Source organism: Lissotriton helveticus, chromosome 4_1 (genome assembly GCF_964261635.1).
Source record: "Lissotriton helveticus chromosome 4_1, aLisHel1.1, whole genome shotgun sequence".
NCBI classification, from domain to species: Eukaryota; Metazoa; Chordata; class Amphibia; order Caudata; family Salamandridae; genus Lissotriton; species Lissotriton helveticus.
Window position 1 is genome coordinate 61,620,439 of NC_136063.1, and position 14,147 is coordinate 61,634,585.

At 43.9% G+C, this 14,147-nt stretch overlaps 1 protein-coding gene across 1 annotated transcript in view; it reads right to left on the reverse strand.

Annotated features, from left to right (window-relative positions):
- The window catches only part of LOC144827863 (uromodulin-like), a 159,236-nt gene that overhangs the window by 96,303 nt on the left and 48,786 nt on the right, over positions 1-14,147 (reverse strand). The window contains exon 2 of the mRNA XM_078686027.1: positions 9,682-9,783. Within this exon, the coding sequence (XP_078542153.1) occupies positions 9,682-9,783 (102 nt within the window). The remainder of the gene's footprint in view (positions 1-9,681; positions 9,784-14,147) is intronic.

Sequence of the window (14,147 nt, forward strand, 5' to 3'; positions counted from 1 at the left end):
AGGATCTGACAAAGCCGCTCTATATGGGGATCACCAATGATCTCACCATACCTCTCTATATGGAGGTCACCAATGATCTGACATTCCCACTTTATATGTAGGTCCCAATGAACTGACCATGCCACTATATATGGAAGTCACCAATGATCTGACCAAGCCACTATATATGGAGGTCGCCAATGATCTGACCATGCAATTCTCTATGGGGATCACCAATGATTTGACCTTGCCACTCTATATGGAGGTCCCAATGATTTGACCTTGCCACTCTATATGGAAGCCATCAGTGATCTGACCATGCCACTCTATATGGAGTTCTTTTAATTAGTAACAGAACTTATGCAGTACAATTAGCGCCTTATAGAGCTTCTAAGGTAAAGGTCAATTGTGGAGTTCCCCAGGCATCATCCCCTTCACTTAATCTGTTTAATAATTCTACACATACTTTATTAAAGGGGTTAACTAGAAGAGGATGCCACATTTTTTAACTATGCAGATGACTCCTAGAATATTTTATGCATGGATAATGTAGAGATAGCCTCATCTTTATTTCAAGATGCATTGAGCTTTATTTGTGAGTGGCTGAAGGCTAATTTCTTGAATTGTGTCCTCAATGATCACCTGGAAGCTTGGACTGATCATTATTAGCACAGACAATTGAGCCTGCTTCCTACACTTAATACGGTGGCAAAAAGCTTAGGAATCGTAGAGGAAAATAAGATAGCTGTGATTTCCAAAGGCATATTTTTTCTATGATCAGTGAGGAAGCTTAGGCCTTACTTTTCTTTTGGAGCCATGAAAACAATTATGGCAGGTATTGCAGGTATGATTGACAGGAGAATTGACTATTCCAAGAGCATCTATTTAGGATTACCACAATGAGATTTAAAGAGACTTCAACTACTGCAAAAATGCTGCTGCGTAAAGTCCCTCATTGAGCACATTCTCTTCCACTGTTGAAACAAATTCACTGGCTGCTAATATTACAGCATATCCAGTTTAAGTTTTGTTGGCCAGTTTTCAAGGCTCCCCATGGCCTACCTCCGGATTTCCTTGCTAAGCGTGTGGTGAGATATGCTCCAGCTAAGATTTTGCAGTCATCCACGGCCAACTTATTTATGCTCCCTAGATTTCAAAAATGAAGAATGGGAGGGCAAAGGTTTACAGTATGACGCCTAGGATTTGTAATTCTCTTCCAGTAGCTATTCAAACAATAACATTATTGGAACCATTTAGACTGGATTTAAAACCACAGCTCTTCAAGGAATCATTCACCCAAGAGATATAGGTATTGCCTGTACATCTCATCTTCTCTCTTAGATTTTAGCACCATAATACCTTTGAGAATGTGTGCTTTATAAGTTCTTTATTACCACCACCTCCTTTTTCACATTTTGAATTCTACAAGAACCTGAAGGCCTAGCTTTTTTAGGAGTCCTACTGAGGGACTTTCACCTGCTGAGCATCAGGATACCCTCACGAGTGTGATAGAGAGCGATTGTGCTCTTTTATTTGTAGGGGAGCATTATAATCACAAGTAGTCTGCACCTGCATTCTTTATTTTATTGTGTTAAGGGGGTGAGACAGGGGTGCGTTCTAGCCCCTACCCTCTTCTCAATATATATCAACGGGGTAGTGCAATACTTTGAGGACTTCCCTACAGATGCTCCATATTTAGCAGGGATTAAGATCCTGCTACTAATGTTTGCGGATAACACTCTTATTCTTTCTAAACCTAGACAGGGTCTCCAACGTGCCCTTACAAGATTTGAGGAATTCTGTAAGGACCACGATCTCATTGTTAATGTTGATAAAACAAAGTATATGGTCCTACCTAATTCCAAAAAGGTCATCGGCGATTTTAGTATGAATGAAGGCATTCTGGAACAAACTGAGAGCTTTTCCTACCTGGGAGTAACAATAGACAGAAAACTAAGTTGGAAGCCACAAATAGACCGCCTTACTGTTAGGCATGCTCAACTTACAGGTGCTTGCTCAAGGAGCATAGATTGTCATATACAAAACCCATAGCACCTGTGCTTCAGCTTTACAATACCAAAAATTAGTGCCTCAATATTGTATGGGGCAGAGCTGTCGGGATATGCGTATTTGGATTCCTTAGTGGTGGCCCAGAATAAATTCCTACGGTCCATAATAGGCCTCCCCAAGTCTACCCCACTAGCACCTCTTTATCTGGATTTAGGATGTCATTCATTTAGGGACGTGGCACACTATAGGCTAGTAGCCTAGTAGAGGAGACTCTGGGTGATTCCTGAGCTCACACACTATGCCCTGGCTCTCCTAGAAGTCAAGGATTTAGACGTCAATAGGAAAATTGTGTGGTTCAGATGTGTCAAAAATATACTTTCCGAGATGGGGTTGAGCCATCTGTGGAACTCCCTTACCGGAAATACGTTTCCATCTAAAACAGAGTTTAAAGCTGCTTATTGGAATGTGGTAAATACAAAGCGTTTTGTAGCTTCCTCTAGCTCCATTTTGTCCAAAGCCTTTTTTGACTTCAAGCAGGAACCCAAATATGAGGGGTACTGGGACATATTCTCATCAACCCAAGACAGGAAATTATTCCATCAGTTTAGGGTGGGCACATTACCTACTAATGCTTTCACTGCTAAATGGTGTAATTCAAATACCAGTAACTGCCCATTCTGTCTGGACATGACTGAAACATCGGGTCATATTTTTTTTGTTTGCCCAGCATATTGCAAGCCTAGATCCAGATGGCTGAAACCCACATGTGCCGACCTGGGTACCAGGTCCAGCAGTGAGGCTCTTAGATTCCTCAAAACATCAGTGGATGGGCTGGTTGTGGTTTCAAAAGCAAAGTTTCTTGGTTGGGTGTTGGTGATCCGATGGAATGAGAAGAGGCATAGGTAACCGTCCAACTTATGTCCTGTTCGCCTCCCTTCTGAAACTAGCATTATGCACTTTCCTGTATTGATATGATGTTTTCATTGTAAACTCAAAGTGCAAAGCTGATCCCTATTGTAGGCTGCCCAGCATGGGTGTGTTTTAAAGTGTTTAACCTATTTATTGTTTTATTGTGAATCTTTAGGGTGCTTGTATTTAATCAAAAATTAATTCTTAATTTTCTTGTTTTACAAACATGTTGGATTGGCCCACTCGACCTCTATGTATATACTTTTTTAACTTTTGTGATTTTCGCTAAATCGAAATAAAGTTTATGAACTGAACTGTTGTGTTAACGTTTGTCATTAGAATGTGTACTGTAATAACATGAAGAGTGATGTGTTAGGGATATTTTTCTAAAAAAAAGTGTAGGAAACTGATGTTACAATACATGCATGTTAAACTTAAAACAGGAACTTACAGAATTTATGTATGATGCTCGTAATTATTTATGTATTTTGATGTGCTCAAATACTGAGGTAGGGACCGGCGGCTGCGGGGCTGACTACTCCCGTCGCACCGGGAACCCCCTTTCTTGCCCGCGGGTGGGTGGGGGGTACTCCCGGGCTGATCGCCTGGCAATGTTTTTAGAAATGCTGAGTAAAATGTGCATCCAAGTGTAGTTTTATAAGGTCTGCATTTTATTTTCTTATGTTGGCCCATTTCTGTAGTCCTGAAATGCACTTCCCTGGAAGATCTTGTATTTGATTTAATAGTTGAATTTCATGTGTACGTTGGATTTGTTCTTTCTCACGTTTCGGTTGCAGGTGGAGAAATTCATTCTTGTTAGTTAGAATAATGCTTTTGTTTTAGGAGTTATGCTCAGGGCGGAGAGGATACATTTGTACAAGGAGTGCTGATAATGTGAGATGGTGTTCTTTCTCACTGGAGAAGGCCTGAGAATCAAGGTCATTGACCCAGAGGCCGGGAGTGTCGTAACGGAGCGGAAACTCAACTGATGGAGGTGTCTAGCCAGATGAGGCGATCGGATGATGTGAAATGGCCGTGTTTTATGATTTTTGTGTTGTAATTAGGAACAGTGCCCTGGTGGTTGAATGAGGAGGAGAGGGGAATAGGTCGACAGAGAAGGAAGAAACATCTTAGAACGAGCTCTGTAGCTTTATGCTACCTGACCCATACAACATAAGGGAACTTTTTAGGAAGTTTTCACATAATGACAGCTTTTCCGAACTGGCCTGGGGAATGCTGAGTAGGGTTGTCATGTTAGTGGTAGTGTAGGGATAGACTAACGCTTTACTTATAACTTGCAAATTAATTCTGATCTTGATGTAGGAGCTCTTGTTGATTGCATTCTGATTTTGGAATTTGTAATTCTTTTCATGCTCCAGAAACCCAAAATTGCACGTAGGTTCAGCTTCAAATTATTTTCTATTTGTCTTTACAACCTCGTTTTGTGGTGCTTGCATGTCCAGTTATTTTTGGCTTTGTAATAAATCGACTAAACTTAGCACATGGAGTCTGCGATTCTTCGAATTCATGAAATTCTATTGTCATAAACCCGAAATGGAAAGGTATTTCTCCCATCTACAGTTCTAAGCAGACACCAAGGATCCATTGACCAAGGGTTCCAGAGAAATGTTATGGAAAGGAACCCGGCCCCATCAAGTGATAGTATGCTCTACAAATCTACACAACATAACATAACATTAACTTCACCTCATCATGAATTTCTGTATGAATTTAACATATGTTAATATTTCAAAATGAACTGTTAACTATTTTGAGACGTAGCCTCAAAATCTTCCTTTTGACACCTATCTATTGAGCATTTAGATTTGCAGAGTTCTCAGGTTTTTCTTCTACCTGGACCCTCCGCTAACACCTGGATGAGTCTTCGGAGGCAGTTGTGCAGTCTACAAGCGCCTTGAATTGAACACATTGAATTGAATGCCTTATGTTTAAAGCTAACCAAAGTTTCACTTTACCTTTTGTTTTTGGCATTGAGAATATATGGAAAATATGTCACCACTGTGTACTTGTGGATGAGCTACACTTGCCACTGAAAAGAGGATTTTTGAATTGTGTTTAACATTTGAGCCTGTGGATTGATCTGCATCAAATGTAATGATCACCTAGGGAGTGATCCAAGTTCTAGCATGACAATTTTCTTGCATCTGTGCAAAGAGAAAAAAGTGAAGGACGGCTTAAAAGAATTTATTTTTCCATTTCAGCAGCCATAGGAACATTTCTTGCTACTACAGACAAAGCTTCTGACTGGTTTTACAACAGATTTGGCATGAATGCAGTATTTCACTCAGATGATGTGTTTGTATATTTGTATTTTAAATCTGTTCTGTGGTTTATAAAATATAAGTACATTTTAAAAATGTGCGAGGTGGGCTTTAAAGAGTTAAGACGTTTTTATATTTGGTTGGTTGGAATCCAAAAATTAAAGAATCCTTCTTTTGTCGAGTAGCAAAAACTGGGACCCAAGTGACATGATTTGCTGCGGCAAAATAAACATTTTTCTAGTGGTGGCCATTCCAGGATGTAGGATGATCCTCACCCCCCCCCCCCCCCATCCTCAAAGCTCCCTCATTTCAAGAAAGAATTTAGGGGCATATTAGCAAGCGCCAGCGATATTTATCGCAGGCCGTGCTTAGCGAGAATTAGTTTATCGCAGGCTATCTCTGCTTGTAACTAACAACATGTTACTCCAGGGAGATAAAAATTCCAGAGATAGTGAGGTTATCTCCCTTTTGTCGGGAACATCGCTGGTTTTCCAGGGATGTTCCCTGCAAAAGGGAGCAGTTTTCTCTAAAGACTAACATCTGCTAAAATGCTAGGGCATCCTTGCTGATAGCGCAAAGCCGCGCTATTGATGTCCTGACATGTAGTGTATGTCAGGAACGGCCATTTTGCATCTCATTCGAGATGCACAGTTAGGCGTAGTGCAAAAGGGTGCTAACATTCGATTATGCATGTTAGCACCCTCTTGTAAATAGGGCGATATTTTTATCTCCTCTTTTTAGGCTTTTTAAGCCAAAACAGTGGAGATAAAGCCCTTTAAATATTCCCCTAATATCCTAAGACAAGTGCAGAGGACCAGGGCCAAGACTGATTGGCAGATCCAAGAAAGGAGATTTGGTAACAAGGCTTGCTTCCAACCTGGGTGCCACAAACCCTGGGGAGCTTCACTAAAACACAGATCACCTATGTGGGTAGGAGGAAATGTGTCCAATTAGCTTTTAGGTAATTACGCAAAATTGAGCATAATTATGTGAAATTCATATCCGCCCTCTAGCTCTACAATTGAGCCCAAAACACCTTCTTGCGTCAATTTTCAATGCCAGGGTGAGCTTTGAGCAAAAAAATCTTACAGAAAAATATTGCTTTCCTGTTGCTCCTATTGGTTTGCAATTAATTTTTATTTCAAATGATACGTTTGTGGTAAATGTTTATCACAAAATAAGCGCAATTACTCACAGTCGTGTAATGGCATATTTGGGGGGATTTTGGATGGCACAAAATTCTGAAAATGATGCAAATGACACTGGCGGAATTTACATTTCACACAGGCCTCCTAGGGAGCGATCAGATCGTGGGATCAGAGACGCCATATTTCAACAGGTACGGGAGTTGGCAATGCTTGGCCCGGATTCGCAGGGCAAGTGCACAAAGCTTGCCTTGGAATCGCAGTTCCACAAAAGTAGGCAAGAAATTAGCAAAAATGTTAAGTAACCGGTTTGGGTAAAGACAGACTTGGGTGATCCACACCCTATGCGCAGAGGGGGTGGGTGCCCACAGTGAGTTGGGGCAGGTTCCGGCCGGGACCCAGAGGGATTCGCCTATCCCAGTCATACACATAGAGGGGGATCAGCCTCGCAGGATGGAGTGGACGTGCCGGCCACAGCACCTTGAGCGTAGAGCCGGGCCTGAACCAGCCCTGCACACAGAGACGTTTTCATGCATGAGCAAAGTGGGCTCTGGTCGGGGGCCCCAGGCTGTCAGGGGCCCCATGAGAGAGTCTTGCAATGGTGACCTTGAAAATGTCTTAAACAGATTGTTGTAAATATCGTTTTCCTTTAATCTATTATTAATGTAGGTAATGTGGGGTAGTCTATTACAGACATTTTTCTGACAAATATGTATTTAAAAAGTTTATTTTAGATCAAATATGAGTACTGGGAGATTGTTTGCAGAAATATTGGTGATCTGCTGTAGCTGTGTTAGTATATTGAAAACACACGTCATTGTCCCTGAATATTAGATGTACACACATTTAGAGTTTGTACCAGGGTGCCTGTGCACTGTCAGTGACCGGGCCAGAGAGGGCAGGAATCAGCTGAAACGTGATCGTAAATTCAAAGCTGTTCTGGACAGGGGCCCCCAAAATCTGTTTGGCCCCAGGCCCCCAGAATCCTTAAGATGTCACTGCCTGCACATTGGGGTTTTGGTGTCTGTGGGGTGGGGGGGGGGATAGGGCACAGTTAGCAGCCAGGGGTAAGGTCGACCTCATGGCACACGGCCTTTTCTGTTCGCAGCAGCCCACGGTAGGAGATGGCCGCGAGCTGTGGATTGGGTAGAGAGGCCTAATCCTACAGACATCCAAGCCCCTGCAGCCACGTGTAGATGGGTGTCAAAAAAAATATGGGCTTCACTGAAAATGCACTTTTGTAAATCCAGCGGCAGCCGGTATGGCTTTCGGGTGTCGGGGCGGGCAGGTTGCACGGGGAGGAGGGGTCACGCATATTTAAAAGAAAACATTTTAAAAATGTATTGTTACGCCGGGTCCCGCGTCTCCACTTCTGCCCTTTTCCATATCGGATGGAAGCACAGCCAGGCACCACTTACTAATCACACACAACGCTGCATTGCAGCGTTGTGATTGGTAGGCACTCTGGCTCCCCTGACCTATCACAGTGCAGCAGTGCAGCATTGTGATTGGTGTTGATCGTCCTGGTCAGAGTCTCTACAATGGAATTGGATCCTGGACTTGTACTCCATGCAGGCTGTAATTCAGCCTGCAATGAGAACGATTGCAGTGCGCATGACTGGATTGAGAGCCCGAGACGGCCAATCAAACAGTCATTACGCACTTAGGAGTGACCAAACCACTCCTCTCTTGCCCTGCTCTGAGAGCACAGAATCCCCGCCCACCCGCCCACCTGTCCGCAAGGCGGCTGGAAGCATAAAATGTACATACAGGTATTATCACTTTATGCAGTGGGGCAACACTTGTTCCCCATTTCTGAGGAGCCACCACTGTGTAAATCAAGTTATGGTTGTGACTCAAACACAACAGACCTCGTAAATTCACCAGAAATCATAAGTGATGTCATCAATGACACTATTGTAATTTTCCAGATTCATGCCCCTATATAGGTATAAATCACCATATCCTTATATAGGCATAGAAATCATAACCATATTTAGGCATAGCTCATGCAGTCCAAATATGGCAGGGCTATTTCAACTAGTTCTGAAAATCTACAACGATTTCTTCAGCAGCTAGGGACTTTCCCTTGCTCGAGAACTGACTTATCCAAGAACTCATGGAGTTTTCAATGAACTGAGAGTCCTTAATGACGTTATTATGTCCGCCTTTACGTCAAACTCGGCAACTTCAAGGTATAAATATGACCACACTTGCCTTAGCAAACACACGGTGGTTTGGAGCAGTTCGACTATCTACTTGCCTGATGCATCCTGCTACAGCAAGTGCCGAAGGAAGCTGACCTTCCAGCAGACGCACTGAGAGAGACGCTGTCTTTTCTCCTGCCGAGAAATCCAGCTCTAGTATTTTCAAGCTACCCGAGTCTGACCTTCTTCATTCTGAACTAAGGTACGGAGCTGATTAGACCCTTAGAGAAATCTTGGGCAGATTCTTGGCAAAAGAATACTACATTTATGCTACACCTCACTTTGTACCAAGCTTAGGTTAGGTACATCGGGGTAGGCGTATTTTAGACGCACCAGTTGAGTACTTTTAGCCACTGTTATTTATGTATGTTTTTATCTATGGTTTCAGAACCATACATTGCTCTTACAGTATTATTTTATTCTACTCTTTCTACTGTATGCATTATGTTTTACAACCAGTTTTACAATTGTAGCAGTTCAGTTATGATTGAGAAAGAAGACTGTTCAATAAAACCTTTTTATTGAAAACGCCTGTCTATCCATTTCTCTGCACCTCTGGGGAAATGAAGCATGCACGATTGACTGAGAGAAATATCTATCTATTGTTTCCACGACTCTGAAGATACGTTTTATCTTGGGGAAACAAAGTAGTCAGGTTTATGCGGTTGTCAGAAACTAATCCCTTCTTGTTTATTCGAGAAAGTTTCTAGTGACCTCTGAGCTAGCTGGCACACACAATTAAGTGTAGTATATTCAATAGAGACTTAGTCGATCTCAGTCCTACGTCTCATCTATAGGATATACTATTCCAATGCGCAGAGCCTATTGGGAATATAGGAACTACACTACAAAGTGATGTAATCAATTGTGTTATGATGTCATACACAGCACAATGGGCTGCCATCTGTCCATCACTGGGACATGGGCTTTTTGCTCAGGTGATCAGATGTATCTTATGTAGATACTGGAGAAAGCGGCTGGGATCAAATTTTCTGGTCTGTGTAGAGGGAAAATATTGTGATGCCTTACCCAATTGTGTTAACATATGACATGTTACTGATGAGAGTGGTATTATTATATGCTGTGCTCACTATAGGGATGCATTAGAGTCTGTGTTTGCATCGATACATAAGAACCTTACAAACTTACTTGCATTTGTGTATTTGCCTTGATGGCACTTGCACTCGGAGTATCTTGCGTTGTTCGTGCACAGCTCGTTATCAGCACACGCAGGGTCACACTGTGGCACACCTGGAACAACACAAAACAAGAGATCAGAAGCTTGAAGACAGACTGTGAATATTATGGCACCTTAATGACAACACTGCTAAACACACCAACACTGTGCCTAGGTGCCGCCTGGTTATTATTGCAACTTTACAGCACTGCTGCCAAACATGCCAACACTGTGCATCAGTGCAGCCATAATATTGTGGCACCTTCACAGCACTGCGGCTAAACACACCAACACTGTGCCTCGGTGTAGCCTGATTAATATGTCCCATTTACCACTGCTGCTAAAATCACCAGCACTGTGCTTCGGTGCCGCCTGATTACTAGGGCACCTTTATGGTGCTGATGCAAAACACACCAACACTGTGCATTGTTGCAGCCTGATTATTAATGCACCTTTATGGTGCTGCTGCTAAACAAATGAACACTGTTGCTCGGTGCAGCCTGATTACTATGGCACCTTATAGACCCGCTGCTAAACACACCAACACTGTGCCTCGGTGCAGCCTGATTACTATGGCACCCTTACAGCACTGCTGCTAAGCACACCAACACTGTACCTCATGGAGCCTGGTTACTATGGCATCTTTACCACTGCTGCTAAACACACCAACACTGTGCCTCAGTGCAGTCTGATTACTATGGCACCTTTACAGACCTGCTGCTAAACACACCAACACTGTGCCTCGGTGCAGTCTAATTACTATGGCACCCTTACGGCACTGCTGCCAAGCACACCAGCACTGCACCTAGGAGCAGCCTGATTATGAAGACACCTTTGCCACTGCTGCTAAGCACACCAACACTGTGCCTCGGTGCAGTCTGATTACTATGGCACCCTTACAACACTGCTGCCAAGCACACCAGCACTGTACATAGGAAAAGCCTGATTAGGAAGGCACCTTTACCACTGCTGCTAAACACATCAACACTGTGCATCGGTGCAGCCTGATTACTATGGTACCTTTACCACTGCTGCTAAACACACAAACACTGTGCATAGGTGCAGTCTAATTACTATGACAGCTTTACTGTTGCCAAACTGTTCCCAAACAAGGCACCACAATTAATATGATGTGTTAATGACACAGCTGCAAAGCACATGAAACACGTGCCTCGGAGCTGCACTCCACACTTAGGTGTGGTGTGTTGGTGGCAGTAGTCACAGGGTGTGCACGGGTGCCTACACATACTGGATCCATGTCTGGTGTACACGCAGAGCAGACTAGAGAAGTGAAAGCACCTTTCACTCTGTAAAAAGTCTGTGAGACTTCTCTCGTGTGGTGTGTTGGTTGGAGCAGTCACCTTGTATGCACTGGTGCCTACAGGCACTGTATATACATGTGGTGGGTGCTGCGTATTGTTTAGTTAGCTTATGGTATGTGTGACATTTTCACGTTATTGACATGCTCACGTGTGACATCACATTACATGTGTGATATTGCCACATTATTGACATGCTCACTTGCGTCATCATTTCTAAGGGTGGGCGTAGTTCGCGAAGTAGCGCTACGCGAAGCTACGCGAAGTGCACCTCGCACTACGCGAACTTCACGTAGCACTTCGCGAGATGCTTTGTAGCATGTTCGCACTGTGCAAGTTGCATATTCAATGATTGCACAGTGCGAACAAGCATCCGGCACTGTGCAATCATTGAAAATGGCATCTTGCACAGTGCGAGCTGTAGTTTTCTGCCGCTTGAGTAGATTTTTACTCGAGCGGCAGCTTTCTCAACGCGAACTGGTAGTTTCTCATCGAGAGCAGTCGTGAGCATGCACGACCACTCGCAATGAGAAACCTGACCTGGAGAGTCTCGCAGGGATGTCATTTTGCTTGCTCGCGGTCGCGAACATGACGTTGAGGACCGCGAACAAGCAAAAAATGATCGCTGCACTACACTACGCGTGTTCGCACTGTGCTACATGCAGCTCGCGTAGTGCGAAGTTGGGCAAACTTTGCAAACTACGCGAGCGTAGCGTAGTGCTTCACCCAGGGTTAATCATTTCATGTGTGAGATTTCATTGTTATTGAAATGCTCATGTGCTGCTCTGATGTGGTGAATGTTGATGGGAATTTGCTGGGGGAACAATTTTTGAGAAAACATTTTAAACTTTTAAAATTGCACCCACGAATCTCTGAACTACGCACTCACTTCCCTTTTTACCTGCTCCTCGGCTCACACGCTGTTTGTTCGCGTGGCTGCCGCCATTGGAGAATTCTTGTTGTCACCGTCGCTGATTGGCTGATTGCGAGCCAATCAGCGGACAGCCCCGGCAGAGCTCGTTGTCTCCCGAGGCTTGAAAGCTCACTTAGCCAGTTCACGCTGCTCTGCTGTGGTGAATGTTGATGGGAATTTATTAGGGGACAATTTTTGAGAAAACTTTTTAAACTTTTAAAATTGCACCCACGAATCTCTGAACTGGGCACTCATTTTCCTTTTTACCTGCTCCTCGGCTCACACGCAGTTTGTTCGCGTGGCTGCCGCCACTGGAGAATTCTTGTTGTCACCCTAGCTGATTGACTGATTGCGAGTCAATCAGCGCACAGCCCCGGCGGAGCTCGTTGTCTCCCGAGGTCTCAAATGCATACCGGCTTCAGAACGCGCAGCGGGTGCGCCGCTGGCACGCCGAAGGCGCGCCAAAGGCAAGCCTGTCTGCGTCTGTCCGCGCGGACCGTCGCCAGGAGCCAGGGACCCTGCCCCTCCCAATACTTCAAGACTCTGCTATTCGGGGGAGGAATTATGAGCACTTAACAGGACACTTACATGTAAAACCCATGATTGGGCCCCTACAGAGCACCCCACAACATGTGAGTTATGCGCCTTTAGTCCGGCCCGAGTGATATACTCTACTCCCTATAATGATACTACGCCATCTTACACTCTGTTGAGTATAAACTGTAGCTCCCTATCTAAACATCATGCGGAGGTCTAAACCTCCTTCAGCACCACTCCCCGGAGATTCTCTTCCTAACGGAAACGTGGTTATGTGCATCATCGGGGGCCATACTAGCTCTCGCTCTGCCTACTGGCTATGCCATAAAAAGCATGGACAGAACAAGGGGGAGAGGAGGTGACATTGCGATCATATATAAGTTAACCCACTCGTGCAGCCTATCTCCTGTAGATCTACCTGACTGCCAGAATGCACTTTTTAAAATCACATTAGGAGAAAACTTTACCTTCTCCGGCCTCCTGATCTACCGCCCGCCTGGCCTTCTAAGCGCTTCCGAGAAGCCCTGTCTAACATGGTGACATCCCTTGCTTTACACACTGCCAAAATCATAGGTGATCTTAATCTCCACCTAGAATTGCAGAACGCACCGGAGATTCTCGGCTTCATTGTGGATCTGGCAGTGTGTCAGATGGTTCAGCTGACCCCCGAGGCAACACATAGAGCAGGGCACCTCTTAGATCCAATATTATCAAATCTGTAGATTTTGGAAGTGCTAACTCCCCTCCTATGATATGGACCGACCACTTCTATACGGTTAAAAAAAAGTGGCGTCAAATCTCGGCCCAACCAGCTGCCCTCACTCAAACGATCATGGCACAAACTTAAGGAAGCAGATTTGAGTTCAGCCTTAAGAGCAAAACCTCTGCTACAATCCAACAATATGGACGAGACTGTTGCGTCTTTCAAAAATGGATTATTCAAGCACTAGACATATGCATTCCCACCAAACTCACTTACTCCAAAAGTACTCGCGCCAACACTTGGTTCAATGAAGAACTTACGCTGACAAAAAAAACATGTAAAACTCTGGAAAGATCTTGGAGGAAAACATCTGATACACAAGCAAAACTACTATATAGAACTGCTATTAACTGATACCATAAGCTGGTTCGTAAAACAAGAGCAACTCACTACTCCAGTTTGATCTCGACCAGCATGAATTGGAGCAAAACCATATTCTCGCTTCTGAAGGACCTGACCTCTCCTCCAGAAGAATCTGGTAATACTATCACCTCTAACTCAAACTGTGAGAACTTGGCTACTTTCTTCGTGAAGAAAGTTGAAGATATATACCTAAAACATTGCCCCCAATGTTTGGAACTTGAACATGAATCCTGACTCTGATTCTCCTCTTCTACCATCTTTCCCCCCTATGACCCTTAATGAGTTAGAGAAATTAGTTAATAAAATCAAATCTGGCTCTCCGGCTGACCCTCTAAAACCTGAAGTTTTTAGGAAAATTCAATCAGATCTTCTGCCTACATGCCAAGAATTACTTAATCACTCCCTCTCCACTGCAACAGTGCCAGAAACATGGAAGCACGCTAAAGTAATTCCCCTGCTTAAAAAACCCACACTTGACGATTCCAAAGCAGAAAACTACCGTCCTATTTCATTGCTCCTGTTTATGTCGAAAATTCTGGAAGA